General features: G+C 44.1%; 1 protein-coding gene across 2 annotated transcripts in view; it reads left to right on the top strand.

Moving 5' to 3' along the window:
• LPP (LIM domain containing preferred translocation partner in lipoma) overlaps positions 1-20,168 on the top strand; it is a 167,116-nt gene that overhangs the window by 90,296 nt on the left and 56,652 nt on the right. For both annotated transcript variants that reach the window (XM_069974422.1, XM_069974423.1), the window contains one exon: positions 4,704-5,357. In XM_069974422.1, the coding sequence (XP_069830523.1) occupies positions 4,704-5,357 (654 nt within the window). The remainder of the gene's footprint in view (positions 1-4,703; positions 5,358-20,168) is intronic.

Below are 20,168 nucleotides of genomic sequence, written 5' to 3'. Positions count from 1 at the left end.
GCAATAAAAAAAATTCCCATAGAAAACCTCTCCTGCTCTCCAGACTAGAGAGAATACACCACTTCCTGAGGACATACAGCAGCTGATAAGTACTGGAAGACTGGAGGTTTTTAATAGAATTAAATTACAAGTGTCTGGCACCAGTTGATTTAAAAGAGAAGAGTATATAAATGTCGGTCAGTACAAGTAGTGTGTGGAAAGGAGGAATTCAAAATGTTCTAAAACAAGCAACAAAAACCAATGTCAGATGAAGCTTACAGATTGCCTTGTTATTGTAGCAGAGTATTACCAGTGGTGTGAATGCGGCCTTGGGCCGTTGTGTAGTGTCTGGAAATCCTCTGAGATACTTTTAGTGAGGTGTTGTCTCCCCTTGTAGTTTTATACTAATGTTACAGGGAACGTGATAGATCAGGTGTCTGATTCTTTCAATTAAATATGACGAGCAGCTTTGTCATCTATTTTTCATTTCAATGAATTTAGAGGTGGTTTAAAAGACAAGTTTGAGGTTTGTCAGAATGACAACTTAATAAAGTTAGACATATTATGTGGCCTATATGAGCATGTAGCACTATCGGGATTACAAGCTGCTCCCAAGGTGCCTGGTTTTAATTTCTGGGGTCCGATCTTACTGTCAGCTCCATATGCTTTTCAGAAGGGGCAGCAGGTAGATTTTTTACTTCTTTAAAAAAAATCTCCAGTCTTCCAGTACGTATCAGCTGTTGTATGTCCTGCAGGAAGTGGTGTATTCTCTCCAGTCTGACACAGTGCTCTCTGCTGCCACCTCTGTCCATGTCAGGAACTGTCCAGAGCAGCAGCAAATCCCCATAGAATTGTCCTTGAACTCTCTACTAAGTCATATTAGGGAATTTCAGTTGTGGCACCCTGATCCTAACCCCAAAGAGGTGTTGCCACCTACATTACGAGCCACTCTCCTTGTCCTTAAATCCCTTCAGCTAAGAGACTCAGAATTTTCCCTGCCATCCCCTATTACCCCTTTACATCTACTCCCATTAGTGTTAGGATCTCGGCCCATAGAAGCCCCCCTCGTTGTGGCTACGCCTTTGGAAAAAGCGACTCAAAGATTTGCTTAAACAGCAATCCTCACACAATCTTGTTTCCTTATTGCCTCCTAACGATTCCCAAGCCCAACAAATAATTAAAGGGCTTATCCAGCGCTACAAAACATGGCCACTTTCCCCCTACTGTTGTCTCCAGATTGGGTGGGATTTTGAAACTCCGTTTCATTGAAGTAAATGGAGCTTAGTTGCAAACCGCACCTGAACTGGAGACAACAGTAGGGGGAAAAGGGGCCATGTTTTTGTAGCGCTTGATAACCCCTTTAATATCTGTAACACATACAGTAAATCAATATCACCCCTTAGGCCAGACAACTGGTTAGAAACACTAGCACCTTTTCCAGACCCCCCTAAAAGAGCCATCTCTAAACGTTATCACCCCCTTACGTCCACGAATAATGAAAGTAAACCACGCTTTATTTTAGTCTGGGAAAAGGAGCTCCAGATGGTCTTCTCAGAGGAACATTTATGGCGACTTCTCCACATGTGTACGAGTACAAGAAGCCTCCTACAAGCTGTTTGCTAGGTGGTATAGAGCCCCAGCCGCCTTGTATGATCATGGACTCACAACCAAGGACACATGTTGGAGATGCAGTAGAGAGAGAGGTTCACTATCCCACATTTGGTGGTTTTGCGGCCGCCATTCGCCCTTTCTGGGAACATGTGTCCTTCTGCATCTCCAAACTACCCAACTCCAATCCCCCACTTTCCCCGGAATATGTTCTCCTCCTATGGGCACCAACCCCCTCTCTGTCCGAATAATCGTTCTCTTATTACCCACTTGGTGGCTGTAGCCAAAATGCATATCCCCCTCCATTGGAGGTCTACCGACCCCCCCCCCCCCCAAATCAATATCTGACTGGATTGAAAGGGTGGAGGAAATTATTAGTTGGCAGAACTTCTCACATGATGCCTACTTAAAGGTGTGGGGTCCTTGGAAAGCCCTATAGAAACGTAACCAATCCTAAGTAGTATGTTTTATAATATACAATACATATCTGTATATGGATATTTTACTTTTACATTAAAATTTTTGTTCTTGAGTCTTTGATATGGTGGGACGCAGGATGCCCCCCCTCACTTCCCTATCTTCTCCTCTGTTTCCTATACAACTTCCCCCTCTCCCCTCCCATGGTTCTATTGGTTCCTCCCCCCCCCCCCCCCCTCTCACCTAAGACCCTCTCCATATTTTATATCTAGAAAAGACTGTTATGACTCTGTAACTTATATCTACATTATGTATTATAGTATGTACAGTTTTGAACTGAATCTATATTTGGGGTCCCGACCCCTTTCCCCCCCTCTTTTCTCTCTGTATTCCCTAAAGTATTGTTGTAAAAACTAAAAAACCTCAATAAATAAACATTGAAAAGAAACCTCTCCTGCTCTGAGCAGTTCCTGACAAGGACAGAGGTGGCGGCAGAGAGCACTGTGTCTTACTGGAGAGGATACATCACTTCCTGCAGGACATACAGCAGCTGATAAGTATTAGACTGGAGATTTTTTTTTTTTTTCTTTTAATCACAAATCTATATAACTTTCTGGTACCAATTGATTTTAAAGAAAAATATTTATGGTGAACCCCTTTAAGGAAGTCTGATCATAAATTAAATGTAAAACTATGAACCCAGATATCTTGTGTGATCAGGCACGCTACACTATACCTGTAATACCTATATACTATACCTGTAATACCTATATACTGTACCTGTATAATTATATACTATACCTGAATACTTATATACTATACCTGTACTACCTATATACTATACCTGTATACTATACCTGTAATACCTATATACTATTCCTGTATACTATACCTGTAATACCTATATACTATTCCTGTATACTATACCTGTAATACCTATATACTATTCCTGTATACTATACCTGTAATACCTATATACTATTCCTGTATACTATACCTGTAATACCTATATACTATACCTGTAATACCTATATACTATACATGTAATACCTATATACTATACCTGTATACTATACCTGTAATACCTATATACTATACCTGTATACTATACCTGTATACTATACCTGTAATACCTGTATACTTTTCCTGTATACTATACCTGTAATACCTATATACTATACCTGTAATACCTATATACTATTCCTGTATACTATACCTGTAATACCTATATACTATACCTGTAATACCTGTATACTTTTCCTGTATACTATACCTGTAATACCTATATACTATACCTGTTGTGAGAACAGTGCACTTAACAACGGGCTATAACCTACGCTGTTTGCTTTTGGGCTGCCGTACTATGCGTGTTACTTTTATTATGAGATGGATTTGATACAAATTCTCAGTTTATATGTTGTGTTCTCATTATTATGTGGTTATGTTACAGGGAAGCTTCTGATATGTTAGAACATCTGCGGGAACGTAGTTATAATGTCGCACATCTTGTTGCTGTAGCAACATCACTCCAGCTCAGTGCGTTCAGCAGGATAGAGACCCGTGCCGTCATGCATCAGTAATAATTCCTGCACTGACCAGATGTTATAGCTTCCCCAATGCAGTCATCCCTATCTGTGTACACATGGTAATATGGAGGGGGAAGAGAAAGAAAAGTTATCAGAATGCAACAAACTATGACCTACATATCATCCTATCTATCTACAACCAAGAAAATCACTGTGGCACTCAAAGGTAAGTGAAAAAATAATTTGTGGTTTATTCACCCAACCGCGGTTGGGCTAATAAACCACTAATTAATTTTTCACTTACCTTTGAGTGCCACAGTGATTTTCTTGGTGGTATATAGAAGCACCTATGGTCACAAGGGTGTACACTGGCTGGCACCACAAGATTTTTCATTAGAGGGTGCTGCACAACTCACTCTGTCTGTCTGTCTATCCCCATGTGGAGGTGGATACAGCTGTGTAGATCATGGTCGCTCATTCAGAGAATGTCTATGTAGTATGTGAGATGCCTGTGGAGCAGTCGCTCACCTTCCTATAAGAACCTACACCTTATTTGTAGATACTGTGTCATATTTTACAGTTCACCCAGTTTCCCCTTTAACTCCCATAAGTGACTGCAATGTGCTGACAAAGCGAGAAGAGTAAATATAGAGATGACTTATGCTTTGCAGTTGCATCCAGCATCAACACCCAACCTGTTTTTCAACTACAGTGTCTTAAAACTTCTCATATTGCGTATACATCCTGATACAAACTAGACTTCATTCACACAAGGTACAGACGGCGGCCGTTGTGCACTGATTTCAGTGCAACAACGGGTGGAAATCATTTACATTGTCAATCCTATCCAACTATTAAACTGTGTGAACAACGGCCGCTGTTTGCATTGGATTCAATTTAACCGATTTCACTATATAAACAACGGCCGTTCTCTTTATAAATTGTACATTGTGTGAACATAGCCTAAAATTATCATGAGACCCTTCTACGGAGACGTTACTTTGTATTCCTGAGATATTTGTAACTTGTCGATGGTAAGCTACCTAATTATTGTTGAAGACGTATAATAAATATATATTTTTTAATGCACATAAAGTATGGTGATTGGTATGTAGACACTTTTTTTCCATAGTTCAAGCATATTAAATTTTTTGTTTTTTTCACTTTCTATAGGGCACTGGTTCTGCAACTGGGACCCTGACTCACCCATCAGCCGGAACCCCAGTGACTGGTCATAAAAGGATGATAATACCAAACCAACCCCCTCTGACTGCAACCAAGAAGTCTGCTGCCAAGCCCCAGCCCCAGTCCACAACATTACCAGCCCCAGCCGGGTCCCCGGCAGCACAGAGGCCTCAGCCAGTTCCAGCCTCCTATGCCACGGCCTCCACTCCAAGCCGACCGACTTATAATGTGCAGGTTAAATCTGCTCAGCCCAGCCCTCAGTTTGTTCCACCAGCCCCCCAACCAACTCAGCCTTACAATGTCTCTCCAAACCAGTACTATGCTCCTCAAAAACCAACACCTTTACGAGAGCCAGACTATATACCACCGCAACCTGTACGCTATGCAGATCCAGGCTATGGCTACCCCCAGGGGAACCAAGTAAAGTATCAAGATCCTTACTATCCAGCATCCCAGGGCTATGGGGGAAGAAATAATAATGAGGTTCTATATGCACAACAAGGAGGATGGAAACCTGAACCTGCTTATACGTCTGGACATGCGGTGGGCCAGCAGCCTCCTGCCTCTTATCTGCCTCCAAACAGTAAGAAGACCTATATAACTGATCCTCCGTATGCTCCACCACCGCCAGCTCAAGCCAAGGTAGGTAACACTCATAGGATTTTCCTTTTCGGATTATAGGGAAGCAACAAAAAAAAAAAATCCCTATCAGGGGTGGGGTTGGGCTAGAATCTGCTAAACTCAGTTGTGTATCCTAAGGACCCTATTACATGGGCCAATTATTGTATCGTTATATCGTTCAACTATCGTTCTACAGTGTATCCACCCTCCAGGAAATTCATCTATAAGATACAACTTAAACCAGATGCATATCAGTAACCTATAAGGCTTATGTAGTCTACAGATATCCTGATCTAATAATGTGTATAAGGTGGCAAAGGAACCCTACGATAAAGTGCACAAAGCAAAACAATAAATAAGTACAATGTAAACTCCGATATATAAAGTAAAGTAGTGCAAAAAAACTAAATCTGTGCAATAGTGTACCGCAAGGGTGCACTACATGTATCAACACTCGGAGAATCTGAGACAAAAGCAGCATAACTCAAAAGTAAATAGGACCTGTATGTGAAAATCCTGGACCAGACCCTACGCAAGTAGTCACTCTGTGGGGACTTTGGTCTTGGCCATGGTGGAGTGTAGACAGGTGTTTTCTATACAAGTATCAGTTTAAAACCAGTGCAATTAATACAGGTAATAAGTGCAGTGTCCGAGGGACTCTTATAGAGACTCTGTCAGCAGGTTATGGTGTCCTATCCCAGGGTAGCATAAACTAGTGACAGAGAAGCTGAACAGAATGATGTATCACTTACACTGTTCTGTGCAGCTGATCCAGAGATCTCCTCCTGAATAACATGGACAATAAGAAGTCTTCTCCATTATGTGCATGAGCCCAGTAGTCCTGGATATTCATGAGCAGAAAACTCCGCCCACCAGATGCTTATTGGCAGTTATCTATCCATGCTGTGTATAGGCAGTCACCTGTCAATCAGCAGCTGGAGAGTGGGGGGCATTCAGCAGCTAGAGGGCAGGGTGTGGGGTGTGGCAAGGATCCTTTTCTCCTGCATATTAGGAGAACGGCTGAACAGAATGATGTAAGTAATACAGTGATCTGTTCAGCATTTCTGTCACTAGTTAATGCTGCCCTCATTTAAGGTGGAATAAACCTTGTGACAGATTCCCTTTAGAGAAAAACTGAGAGCATGCAGCTGCTATGGGACCTATGCGGTAAGGGGGCCGGGGGCCCGTGCCTCCTCCTTCGCCCCTTTGGCAAAGTAGGGTCTGCCTTCATGGTATGGCACTAACAGCACACCCCTTCCCCCGGACAATGGCTCACATTATATGTAAATATAGAATATGGTACGGGCAAAAACTAAAACCATTTACAGAATCTTGACTTGAAAGTGTGGATAAGATAATCCGGCCTATGAGGCCTAATAGGAGAATCTCCGCTCAGAGAAACTGCAGGCTATCCGTCTATCCGTTACCCGGCACTAAGCTCCCTCATTGCTGTCCCTGATCCTCTCGCTGTTCCCGGGCTCGTGACCTCAATGGAATCAGCTGAGAATGTTGGAAAGAACTTGGAGCCAAGACGAGTAATTTTGCAAAGCTGCCTGTAAATGTACAGTAATGCTGGGAAAGAACATCTTGATTAGGTTAAATGTTGGATAATCTACAGAAAAGACCATTACCGGGAAACGCAACAGATTGTGCAGCAGATTTACTTATTAACACATAGAAGCTGCACTCGTCTTTTTGCCAGCCATTTCTTATAAGTCAAGAGCCTGGAATTGCACTTGCATATGAAGCGCGCAGCCCGTGCTGTGGAGAATACGCTAGAACGCCGCGGACGTGCTGGAATATTAGGACGTTAGAATAATTTACTGTATATAAGTGACATTAGTCTGATAAGGTTCATTCACAATGTATTACAAAGCTGGACCAGATAAAAAAGGATATAGGTGAAATAGAACTGGTCCAAAGACGTCTATAAAAATGGTGGAGGGTGTCACAGGAGGAAGAAGGGAAAGGGGGACATGATGGAAACCTTTATATATGTTACAGGAGGAAGAAGGGAAAGGGGGGACATGATGGAAACCTTTATATATGTTACAGGAGGAAGAAGGGAAAGGGGGGCATGATGGAAACCTTTATATATGTTACAGGAGGAAGAAGGGAAAGGGAGGACATGATGGAAACCTATATATATGTTACAGGAGGAAGAAGGGAAAGGGAGGACATGATGGAAACCTTTATATATGTTACAGGAGGAAGAAGGGAAAGGAGGGACATGATGAAAAACCTTTGTGTTACAGGAGGAAGAAGGGAAAGGGAGGACATGATGGAAACCTTTGTATATGTTACAGAAGGACGAAGGGAAAGGGGGACATGATGGAAACCTTTATATATGTTACAGGAGGAAGAAGGGAAAGGGAGGACATGATGGAAACCTATATATATGTTACAGGAGGAAGAAGGGAAAGGGAGGACATGATGGAAACCTTTATATATGTTACAGGAGGAAGAAGGGAAAGGGAGGACATGATGGAAACCTATATATATGTTACAGGAGGAAGAAGGGAAAGGGGGGACATGATGGAAACCTTTATATATGTTACATGAGGAAGAAGGGAAAGGGAGGAGATGATGGAAACCTTTATATATGTTACAGGAGGAAGAAGGGAAAGGGGGGACATGATGGAAACCTTTATATATGTTACAGGAGGAAGAAGGGAAAGGAAGGACATGATGTAAACCTTTATGTCACAGGAGGAAGAAGGGAAAGGGAGGACATGATGGAAACCTTATATATATGTTACAGGAGGAAGAAGGGAAAGGGAGGACATGATGGAAACCTTTATATATGTTACAGGAGGGAAGAAGGGAAAGGAGGGACATGATGGAAACCTTTATATATGTTACAGGAGGAAGAAGGGAAAGGGGGGACATGATGGAAACCTTTATGTTACAGGAGGAAGAAGGGAAAGGAAGGACATGATGGAAACCTTTATGTCACAGGAGGAAGAAGGGAAAGGGAGGACATGATGGAAACCTTATATATATATATATATATATATATATATATATATATATATATATATATATATATATATATAATTTATAATTACAGGAGGAAGAAGGGAAAGGGAGGACATGATGGAAACTCTGATATATGTTAAAGGACTAAATAAGGGTCAGGAGGGAAATGTTATTAGAAATTAGAAATTATTAAAAATTACTTAAGAAGAGCAGATCGGGAGAGATTACTGGGGGAAAGATCAGAAGCAACGTGCGAAAATATTACTTTACTGAAAGTAGTAGATGCTTGGAACAAACTTCCAGCAGATGTGGTAGGTACAATAACAGAATTTAAACCTGCCTGGTATATACATATATCTATCCTAAGATAATAGGAAGGGGAATACTAATAGGGCGACTAGATGGACCAGGGAGACTTCTTCTGCTGACAATCTTATATGTTTCTAGAACCCCGAATTTTCATGCACAATTTTATTATTGGATTGCAGAAGCCAGGTTGCAGTTTTATAAACCTGCGAGGGGACTCCAGGACTGTGTGCTGTGGTGCATTGTGCATGCTAACGGTTAGAATGGAGCGAATCTCCAGCACGCTCTGGTGCATGCTGCATTAGATTACCGGTGGCTGGAGAGGTTGGATGCAGCACTATGGAGGGAGCCCTGGAAAACCTGGATACAGCCTCTACGAACAGTGACTGCTGACAGAAATAATGGCTGGTATGGAGGCCTGTGTTTGTGCCATCATACGCTACATATAGAGATCTCCTAATGCGTTCAGAAATTGCCAATATATGCATAGCGGCCAGACTGTAAGCGGAAAACGTGGTCCTATTGTGAACATGGATAAAAATACTGTATGGAATAAATGAATGGAGCTGCTTTCTAATATGTAATATCTACGAGCATTTGCAGCTCCTAACCCCTTCATGACTGCACAGGGCATGGTCAAAGGGGATCCCCCGCTCTGAACGGGTCACCAGGTTTCCCAGTGACCTAATCAGACATGTCCGTGGATTGTGATTGTGAAATCCCATGGAATCAACGGGACAGGCAGAATTTCAAGTGGAGTCTACAGTGCAAACTCTGCTTGAAAGTCTGTGCCGATTCTGTAGTGTGAACTTCATAGATAAAACACTGGTGGACGCTGGAAATCAGCTAATTTTCCTGCAAGCACACAGTCTTCCTTTTATTACAACATATCGTAAAAAAAAAAAAGTTTGTATATACCCGGACCTCCCCTTTAAGTATCAATTACAATGTCAGCGTGTGAGTGCTGTTTCCCAAACTGAGTTCCGTGAAAAGTGCTTCATAATTGTTGCCAGCGGCTTAGTAATCAATGGCGGACGAGACACCAGAGGAGATGATTTGTTCAAGAACACAGAGCTAAACATTTGTACGTTTTCCAGGAGGCTGTAGGTTACTGCGTACACATACATACATACATACATACATACATACATACATACATACATACATATAATGTTTTAGTATAGCTAAATGTCAGGGAAAGAGAAATGACTTTATATGGAGCCCGAGTCTCATTGCACAACACGTAATTCCATATTGATGAGAAGGTAGAATGGAATCTCTGATCGTATTGGAAACTATAGTGGATTGGTATTGACGAGGTATGTAGCATACAAGGACTGCTCGCAGGTTAAGCTTTTCATGCGTAATTGTGATTGACGGTATTCTCCTGCAGGCAATGTCTCTAAGTATGTGCGTTATTCCCACGCAGTAACCTGAGGTCATAGCCGTAAGCCTTTCTCCGCTCAGGAGTGGCCAAGCTGTATGTAGGAGCTTGAAACTATGTACATGGGGACAAGCAGTATATAAGGTGATTATATAACCTTTCTATGGTATTTTTGTCAGATTTCTCCTCCTTTGTGCTTAAAGGGGCATTCCCTCATAACTTTTGCTATGTTGCTGCCCATGGTGAGACTAACAATTCCTTCCATACTTGTTTTTATCCGTTCAGTCTCCTTCCCCCAGTTCTGAGCTGCTGCTTTCTGCTGAAGGTACAAAAATCTATGTGTGAGCTTTTCTCTCTGTCTCCTCCTCCTACCCCATCCCTTCTTAGACGGTTGATGTAAACAAGTCCCTGACTGGCTGTATCTGCAACATTGTAGCTTCTTTGTAATGCTGGGAGGGTTATTCTAAGAGCAAGTTCCTAATGAACTCACTGTGATTTAACCATTTGATACTGTTTACTCCCTTCCCCCGGCACTCCTGTCAGTTCCCTGTCCAAAGTTTTTGCAGAACATCTAATTTCACTGCAGACAATTGTATAATTAGGTAACAGCACCTGCTGCAGCTTTCAGCACAAGAAGGCATCATGTTGTAATCGCAACTCACAATTTTTGTCAAAATGCTGTAAAAATAATTTTTTTTAAAACTGCTTCTTTAAATTACTTTTTTTTTTTTTTTTGTCATTAAACCGTTTTTTAAGAATTGTATTTATTTTGTCTTCCGTCTGTATCTGCACACATTTAGCTGTTGGTGCAGGAGTGTTGCATGTCATACAGCCGGGGTGCTCTTCTATATACCAAGCGGATATCCGGCATACCTAGGCTCATTGGTAATATGTTTAATTTCCTTTTTAGTAAAATCGCCCTCCGCTGTGTTTGTTCTTCCAGCTGCTCCGGTCTTCTTCTCCCACGCGGGAAGCGCCATTTCGATATCATTTGGATGAATATGTTTGAAAGTTTCTATTGTCGCCTGTTTTCCTCCTTTCCTTTGAGTGGCACATCATGCCGTTCGTAGACATGTATTCTATGTTTTCAGCCATCAAGTGTATAACACAATTCATGGCTTTAAATTAGGTGTGTAAGGAAAAATTCCGCCATCGGAATCACTCTGACCTGTTTTTGTATAAACAACAACAACATATTTCAGAGTAAATTATCTCCAAAGTACAATGTGTTCTGCAGCCAGAAAAAGCCTGTCAGGAGAGGACGGTGAAAGGGACATCATCGCGGGAGCGAACATTAGTCCATTGTACTCTGGATAATTTCAGACAAGAGGTCTCTTTTGTGTATACGTTCAGAAATGAGAAAGGATTGGGCGGTGTCCTGATGCTATTTTCTAAAAGGTAAACTGCGGATGTAAAACGCTGAACTGAAGAGCATTGACGGAAAAATAAAGGAGAATTTCGGCATTGGCGAAGATATGACGGACGGCAGGGGAGAAAATAATAAGAAACCTTTTGCTTTCCTCTCCCCGTGCCTGCGATGAGCAGCGTGACCAGCATCGGGCCCCTCGCCCAAAGACAGCTTCCCCCCGGGTTTTGATGGTGTCATTATAGGGGGGGTCTGGGACTGCCTATCCCGGCTCATGGACAGCCTGATCAGCCAATCAGTGACCTGAGCGGCATCCCACCCCAGTCAGTGACCGGCTGAGCAGGCTGTCCATCAGCTGTGTTGTGACGCAAACTCTGCTAGAGATCCCGGAGCGAAGATCCACCACGGGAGAGGGGAGTTCTTTAAGGGTGCCTTTACACACCAGATCCGCAGCGGATTTCACGCTGCAAATTTGCAGCAAAATCCGCAGCGGCTCCATTGCTAGTTTTTTCCCATGAGAATACATACTCACAGCGGGATTGACGTCCCACTGCAAGTATATAGGTTAACTCCCTGCCGGCCTGAGCATACATCACCTGCTCCCGCTCCAGCTTGCTTCAGGGGTTCCCAGCTGCATGTCCCGCTCAGCCTATCAGTGGTTGCGGTGGGGCAGCGCAGTGATTGGCTGAGCGGGACGAGCAGACGCCGGGAACCCCCGGAGCAGGGAGCAGGTGATGTATTATCCGTCCGGCGGGGTGTTAACTTACAAACTCACAGTGGGATGTTAATCCCGCTGTGAGTATTTATTCTCATAGAAAAGAACTAGAAATGGATCCGCAGTGTGAAATCTGCTGCGGATCTGGTGTGTGTGTGTGTGTGTGTGTGTGTGTGTGTGTGTGTCTCTGAAGGCACCCTGAGAGGTGTCCTCTTTAAGGGCCCGTTCATTCTAAGTAAAACAGATGGAATTAAGGCGGAGCCCCCTAGGAATACTGCCTGCCTCAGTGTGTCAATGTAATGCCTTCACCCATTTTTGGTCTAAGTTCTATTTATGAACCAGTGTTTCGCAGGAGAATATTTTTTAGATGCAACTTTTTTTTTTAATCTGCCTGTTTGAGTATTCACCCAAAAATTCAAAAGAAGATTAGCGCCCAATTTATGGTTTGCAACTTTTTAAAAAAGTCTTACAATGGGTGCAGGCCTACATCTGGTCAGTACCAGGGGAATATGAATGCGCAATTTTGGCATTTTTGTGGCTTTTTTTATGACTTTTTACTCAGATACATTCACTATGGCAGTGCCGTAGGTTTCTCTACCCTGCCCTATACTGTGCCTCACGGCAGAGCCTGATCTGCTTTCCTAGCCAGAAAGCTGGTGGCTAGCCTCTTCTTTATAGCTGTCAGTGCCCGATGATTGCTTTGCGTGATGCCAATGATGGATAGAGAGAGCCCGCTCAGTCACCATATGGCCGCTCCTCTCCTGACAGCTGTGGCACATGCTCCGCAACAAACCATAGCTGGCTCCCGCCGCAGATCGCATGGTCTCCTTAGCCTGTGCCATCCTGGCAGCCAAATGGATGTACAACTGTGCAAGAAGGGGTTAAACCACAGTGATATGCCATGACGTTACATGACAGCTAAAGTGAATGACTGACACGTGGGGAGGAATATCTTTATAAGGCTGAGTTCCCACTATGGTTTTTTTTGTTGTTTGTGTGTGGTTTTTTTTTTTTTCTGTTTTTTGTTTTTACAAAAAGTGTGCATTCATTTTTGATCCATTTTTCCACTGACTTCCATTTAAAAAAAATGCATCCGTACGTGTGTGGTCGACCACATCTGATCCATTTTTTTAAATAATGGAAGCCAATGGAAAAATGGATCAAAATAAATGCAGGCAAATGCTTCAGTTTTTCCATCAGTTTTTTGAAAAAGCGGATAAAGAAAAGCAGTATGGCAGCAAGTAAAAATCAGTTTTCTGTGTTCATGTATTGAGAGCAGGAAAAATGACGCTTTGTAAAGGTGTCTGAGGTGCGCCGGAACGCCAGATCTGGACCGTGCAGGAAAATGGGTCTCTTGTGCAGCAGATAAGCGCCGGAACGCCAGATCTGGACCGTGCAGGAAAATGGGTCTCTTGTGCAGCAGATAAAATCGTCACTATCGGCCGCACATCTCTCTGTCTAAGCTGGAGACGTGTCTGATATGTTTAGCCGGCTGCTGATACTGATTTTATAGGCTGCACAAAACATCCAGTAAGCTGGCGATTGAGCGTTTACTCACTCGGCTGATCGCTGGCCATTTACCGGCCGATCATTGGGTCTAAGTCCAAGCTTGAGACGTGGTGTTTCAGGCCCGCTCAGCCAGTCAGTGATAAAGGCGTGACCCCGCTACAGCTGCTGACTGCTGATCGGGCCAAACTTGGACTCAGACCGGAGGGCCGAAGCAGCGCTGAAGCCCGGGAGGTTAGTAGACCTCATTGTTCTTTTCCACCCTTTTGACATAGAGACACAATGGAGACATGTCAAAAGTTTTGGTCGTTCCACGTCTTGAGTGTTCAAAACCATACTGATCGGGAGAAGACCGCGCTGCAGCGCATCCTCTCCCCGCTCTGTGTCACATGATCAGTCATGGAGCTCATTATGCTGACAGCGCGGGGAGCGAGTACACTGCAGTGCGGACTTCTCCCATCTCGTTCGCCCGATACAGGTGTGAACACTCGCCCAGAATTAGCAAAACATTTGACAGGTGTCTATGATGTCTTTTGGTTTATTTTTGTTTTAATGTTCCGTCCATTTACATCAATATATGCAGGGATTGTTACTCCACAGCAGAGGTATATACTCTGTGCTGTACGTGTTTGTGGCTAATAATAGAGGCCGTTGTTTCTTTATGGTGACCCTGGTAAAGCCGCTGATCTCTATTCTATAAGTAACAAAGCATGGGCTCCGCTTAATGGTAAAGAAGCCAGCCTTGTGCCCCAGAACTCCAGTGATCTACACATCAGCGACAGAGCCGGAGACCTTCAGACAGGGGGCCGCTCCGGTGACAAAGCCGTCTCCCCAAATTACAGTCATTTCCAATGTGTTTCCGACACATCGCATCAGCCTTCCTGTCACATCACTGTCACATCGCATGACGGTCTCTCCATGAGCAGGAGAGGATCCGACTTACTTATCAGTGTAATATCAGGCACGTCGCATGTGGTGATGGAGCCGATCTGACTGCAGATCCCAAACTGGCAAATATCATGTGGGGGAGATCCGCCGCCTCCTGTTATATAACTATTAGTTACACTGCTGTATACTGCATGCAATGTATATGCGAGGTGACAAACAGAAGTCCAACTTTATACTGGAGAACTATAGTAACTTTACAGAGGATCTTATTTGAGGGTGCCTCCACCCTTTATAATATGCCCTTTCAGTTCGGAGGCTTTGGAGCTTAAAGGGGTACTCCGGCGAAAATAATTATATTCCTATTTTTTTCTCCAAATTAACTGGTTTCAGAAATTTATAAAGATTTGTAATTCACTTTTATTTAAAAATCTCAAGTCTTCCGGTACTTATCAGCTGCTGTATGTCCTGCAGGAAGTGGTGTATTCTCTCCAGCCTGACACAGTGCTCTGTGCTGCCACCTCTGTCCATGTCAGGAACTGTCCAGAGCAGCAGCAAATCCCCATAGAAAACCTCTCCTGCTCTGGACAGTTCCTGACATGGACAGAGGTGGCAGCAGAGAGCACTGTGTCACATTGGAGATGTGGTTTCCTAACAGGAGCTGCCACTTGGCTGGGTCCTTCCCGGAGGGATATCTGGCTAGTCCTGTGTTTTGAGACTCTTCAATGAGGCTCCACGGGCTCTTCTTTTACATATTCATGTTTCCCAGGGAACAATGCACCTAGGACTTTACTGCATTGAGCGCTTTCACTAGCAGCCGGCAGTGTTGTCGTTTTGGCTGGTCTCCCTGAATTCAGCAATCTGTTTCTCACATTGGAGAGAATACACTTCTTCCGCCAGAACATACAGCAGCTGATAAGTACTGGAAGACTGGAGATTTTTTTTGATAGAAGTAAACTATAAATCTCTGAAACCAATTGATCTGAACAGTCAGTTAAACGTGGGGGCTTGACCACTGGGCCCCCATCCATCCCAGGAAAAGGTTCTTTTTTTCACCAAATTATAGTTACAAAGTGTCACCATCATTGACCAGTGTGCTGCTCGGGCTCCATGATGTGTGCACTGAGCCCAAACCATCCCTATAGGCCTATACTATAGAACGGGGGGGGTCAGCTGCTGCAATGCTACAACTCCCATCCAGTGGCGGTCTTTGGCACCAAGCACCCCAAGCGATCGATTGGGGCCCCAAAATCCAGGGGGGCCCCCACGCCCCGCTGTTGTGCTCAAGACCGCTGGACAGGGCCACTGCCCCGCTCGATGCTGTCATCTGAACTGTAACTATGAGCACTCGTAATGAGCGCTCATAGTTACATGCAGCAGCACTGACAGGGCGGGAGACATTGGCTCCCTTCCTGTCAGTCACTCTTGTGGCCGCAGGAAGGGTTTTCCCTGCGGTCACAAGTGGCAGCTTTGTCCTTGTGCTGCCGGCGCTCCAGTGACATCACTGGAGCATCGGCGCCAGGACAAGGGGAGCACGGCCTCTTGTGACCGCAGGGAAAACCCTTCCTGCGGCCACAAGAGTGAAGAGAAGTGGAGACGCCCGGACCCAGGTGAGTATAAGTGTTTGTTTTATTGTGTTATATACTATATGGGAGGGGGAGCACACAGGAGTCTGTTTAACTGGGGGAGCGCACATCGGGGGTATATATAAATGGGGGGAGCACACAGGGGGGGCTATATAACAGGGGGAGCACACAGGGGGGCTATAGACTACAGGGGCTTCACAGAGGGGTCTATATACTACTGGGGGCAGCACACAGGGGGTCTATATACTACTTGGGGCAGCAGAATGGGGTCTATATACAACTTGGAGAGCACACAGGAGGTCTATATCCAAGTGGGGGAGCACACATGGGGGCTATATACTACTGGGGGACCACACAGGGGTCTATATACTACTGGTGGGGAACACAGGGGTCTATATGCTACTTGTGAGGCACACAGGTGGTCTATATATAACTGGGGGAGCACCCAGGGGTCTGTATACTACTGGGGCAGCACACAAGGGGTCTATATAATACTGGTGGGGCACACAGGGGGTCTATATACTACTGGGGGAACCACACAGGGGGTTTATATACTACTGGAGGAGCACACAGGGGTCTATACAACTGGGGGCAGCACACAGGGGGTCTGTATACAACTGGGGCAGCACACAGGAGGTCTATATACTTCTGGGGGAGCACACGGGGGGCTATATATAACTGGGGGAACACACAGAGGTTTATATACTACTGAGGGAAGCAAACAAGGGGTATATACTACTGGGGGCAGGACACAAGGGGTAAATACTATAGGGGGCAGCACACAAGGAGTATATATTACTGGCGGTAGCGCACAAGGGGTATATACTACTGGGGGCAACACACAGCGATCTATTGTTTTGGAACGTGTGTCGAGACATAACTTCGCTTGGGGCCCCAGAAATGCCAAGACCGCCCCTGCTCCCATCATGCCTGGAGAGCTAAAGCTTGGACTGTCCATGTATGATGGGAATTGTAGTTTTGTAACAGCTGGAGGGCCTGAGACTTACACCTGTGCTATAGAATGACAACAGATGGAACATGCTATGATTTTCTTCTGCAGTCTGACTTATCACTTATTTGTCTTCCATACAGGATAGGTCCTAATGTGGAGCCAGTATTCGTTAGCTGCACATCCCCGTTTCTTCATGACTCTGTTCACACTGTGTTTTTGCAATTTGTTTTACGCAAAAAAAAAACTGATGTATCCGTTTTGATCCGTTTTTTTCCATTGACTTCTATTATAAAAAAGGATCAAAATGCATCATTTTTTTAGTGTAAACAAACATAGCCGACCGTGTTTTTGTATATGCTAAAAAAGATGTAATTTGATCTTTTTTTTTTTTTTTTTTTAATCCTTTTTTTAATAATTGAAGTCAGTAGAAAAACTGATCAAAACAGGTGCACACGAATACATCCGCTTTGTCACTTTTTTTTTTTTTCCTGCAAAAACCTAGTGTGAGCCCGGCCTGTGGCTGCTTCGCCCGTCCTGCTTCCTGTACGTCTGTCCTGCTCCTTGTTAAGCACATCCCTACCATGAGTCCGCTCTTTTTCTCGTTTACGTGCGAGCGATTCCGATACTCTGCTCTTGATATCTTTGTTAACTTAAGACGACGGACGCCTTTTCTGCGAGTAGATAGTTGTGCTAGTGAAATTGGTCTGCTTCTTGGAAAACGAGACCCTGCACCCCAGAAACCTTCCCAGTGACAACAATGCGACTATTCAATGACTATTGATCTGTCCGGTGGGAGGGGGCCCGGCCGCTGCTTCATGGCTCTTTCCTCTGCCGGAATCAATACACAGTACAAACACATTACTGCGGTTTTATTCTGATCTTTCCTTCGTGCTGGGTTAAGGCATGAGGTGTGTGTTCATGTTGTGCAGTAATGTTGCCTAACACCACGGCCCATGCTGCGTAACATTGTGCCATTACACGTATCATTTCTATTCCTTTCATATGCAAACTGTAATTATTGGCTCCATTGCATCAGTAACGTGAGATGACAAATAGATGTGTATGTATGAGATGCCGCCATAAACCGAGGTGCTGCGCTTTATACAAACTCATTCTACAAGGTTACAGGAGACAACGATGTAGCGAAAGAGTTGAATTCACTCAGTTAGAGGACTCAAGAAGTTAAATATTTTTGTAAGTACATTCTTTTTGCAAACTTGCCGCTACCTTCTGATGGGCGGCTCTTTTCCTCATATTATTGCAAACTCATTGTCTGTTACCAGCCACCACTCTGCTCTAAAAGCATGTATAGCTATAATGTAGATTAATCCCCCCCCTGTGAGTGTATATACATGGTATAATTCAGCTGTTTGGTTGTGGTTTCTATGATGGAGCTGATGGGGCCGCGTTCTCTCCCAGGCCACAAGCCTTTCTACCAGGCCGGAATTCCCGGAAAACATTTTACCATCCAAAAAACCTCCAACATTGGTCAGTCTCTTTTTCTACATTGGGAATACCCAAGCTGGACTCCTTTATACTGATAACATTTACAGATGTTATACTACCTGCTCCTTTTTATTATTAATAATAATAATATGTTATCAGGAGTTGAGACAAATCTAACCTGCTGATATGTCCCTATTGCACAGGATACTCTGAGGAGGACGGTGGGTCTCTCACCTTCATCCTCGGTGCTGTTCCAGTGCAGTTAGTAGTTTGCTCCATGATCCAGTGACACCATTAGGAGCACTGGCCGTCCCCATAGTGCCAATTCACTCCTGGCCGGTCCGCCTCTTTCTAATGATTAGAATGGAAAGGGACAGATCGGCATAATGGAGGCAGTGGTCCTAATGGTCTCACCGGATCGTGGAGCAAACTACTAACTGCACCGTAACGGCACCAAGGAGGAAGATAAGGGACGCGCTGTAAGACACATACCTTTCTCCTCAGCGTCTCCTGTGCAATAGGGACATAGCAGTAGGTTGGATTTCTCTAACCTGCTAATAGTTCCCCTTTAATTTTCATTTATACTACGCCAACAGATTCCACAGCACTTTCCAGTTCTTCTGGGGTATATACATAGTCAGAGATTACAGCCGGCAGGAGCTTACAGACTATGAGGAGTCCATGGAGACCATGCTGTGTTGCCTCAGTTGCCCCATCGCCACCTTGCGCTGCATCCGCATGGATTCTGCATGTTCTCCTGGGTTTGCATGCTTTTGCAGTGCGGAAGGACATTCATGCAGGTTGGGCTTTCGGTCTCCTCGGACTTTGTGTTAGTGAAAGGGATTTAGAGACTAAGCCCCATAAGGGACATGATGGAAAAGATAACATTCTCCTTACATAGCTGCGGAACATGTTGGCAGGATGTAATCTGAATAAGCACAGTGTCGTATGACAATTGCACTTTAAGACAATGATAAAGAAATTCAATGTTCGAAAAGGGGAAGGCGTTCAGTGGCTTTGACTTGTTAACTTATTTGTTCACCCAATGCCAAGACATGGGGCTGTTCACAAAAATATTCTTCTAATCAACTGGTTCCAGAGATTTGTAATTTAATTCTATTTAAAAATAAGTCTTCTAGTACTTATCAGCTGCTGTATGTCCTGCAGGAAGTAGTGTATTCTCCCCAGTGTGACACAGTGCTCTCTGCTGCCACCTCTGTCCATGTCAGGAACTGTACAGAGCAGCAGCAAATCCCCCACAGAAAACCAGACCATCGCTGGTCTAGGTGACCCTGTATCACGTCTGCACCGTCGTCCATGTTTTATACTGTATCTTACAATTACAGTCCTGCATACTAGAAATGAATATTGTGCTCATTACTGAAACAAGGCCGGCTTATGTGCCGCTCTAAATACGCGGAGCAGCTTGTGTATTAAAGCAGTGCTTAGCAGCGATTTTGCCGTTTGGGGAATAATGGCTCTGTAGAGGTTCATATGATACAAACCTATAAAGCAGTCATTTAGATAATGCTCGATCTGTCTGTCTCTTCTTCTGTAAAGTTTAATTCTCTGATAAGAGGAAGGATGAAAGGGCACTTAAGGACATCTGTCGTGCCAGACTCCCTCCGTCTAGTAACAGCTTATTGACAATCTGTTACGCTGCTCTCCGGAAGGAGAACTCCTAATAGGCAGAGACTGCACACTTTC

Source organism: Dendropsophus ebraccatus, chromosome 6 (assembly GCF_027789765.1).
Source record: "Dendropsophus ebraccatus isolate aDenEbr1 chromosome 6, aDenEbr1.pat, whole genome shotgun sequence".
In the NCBI taxonomy this organism is placed as follows: Eukaryota; Metazoa; Chordata; class Amphibia; order Anura; family Hylidae; genus Dendropsophus; species Dendropsophus ebraccatus.
Note: the sequence above shows the minus strand (reverse complement) of the source record. Positions and strands in the feature narration are given on the sequence as shown.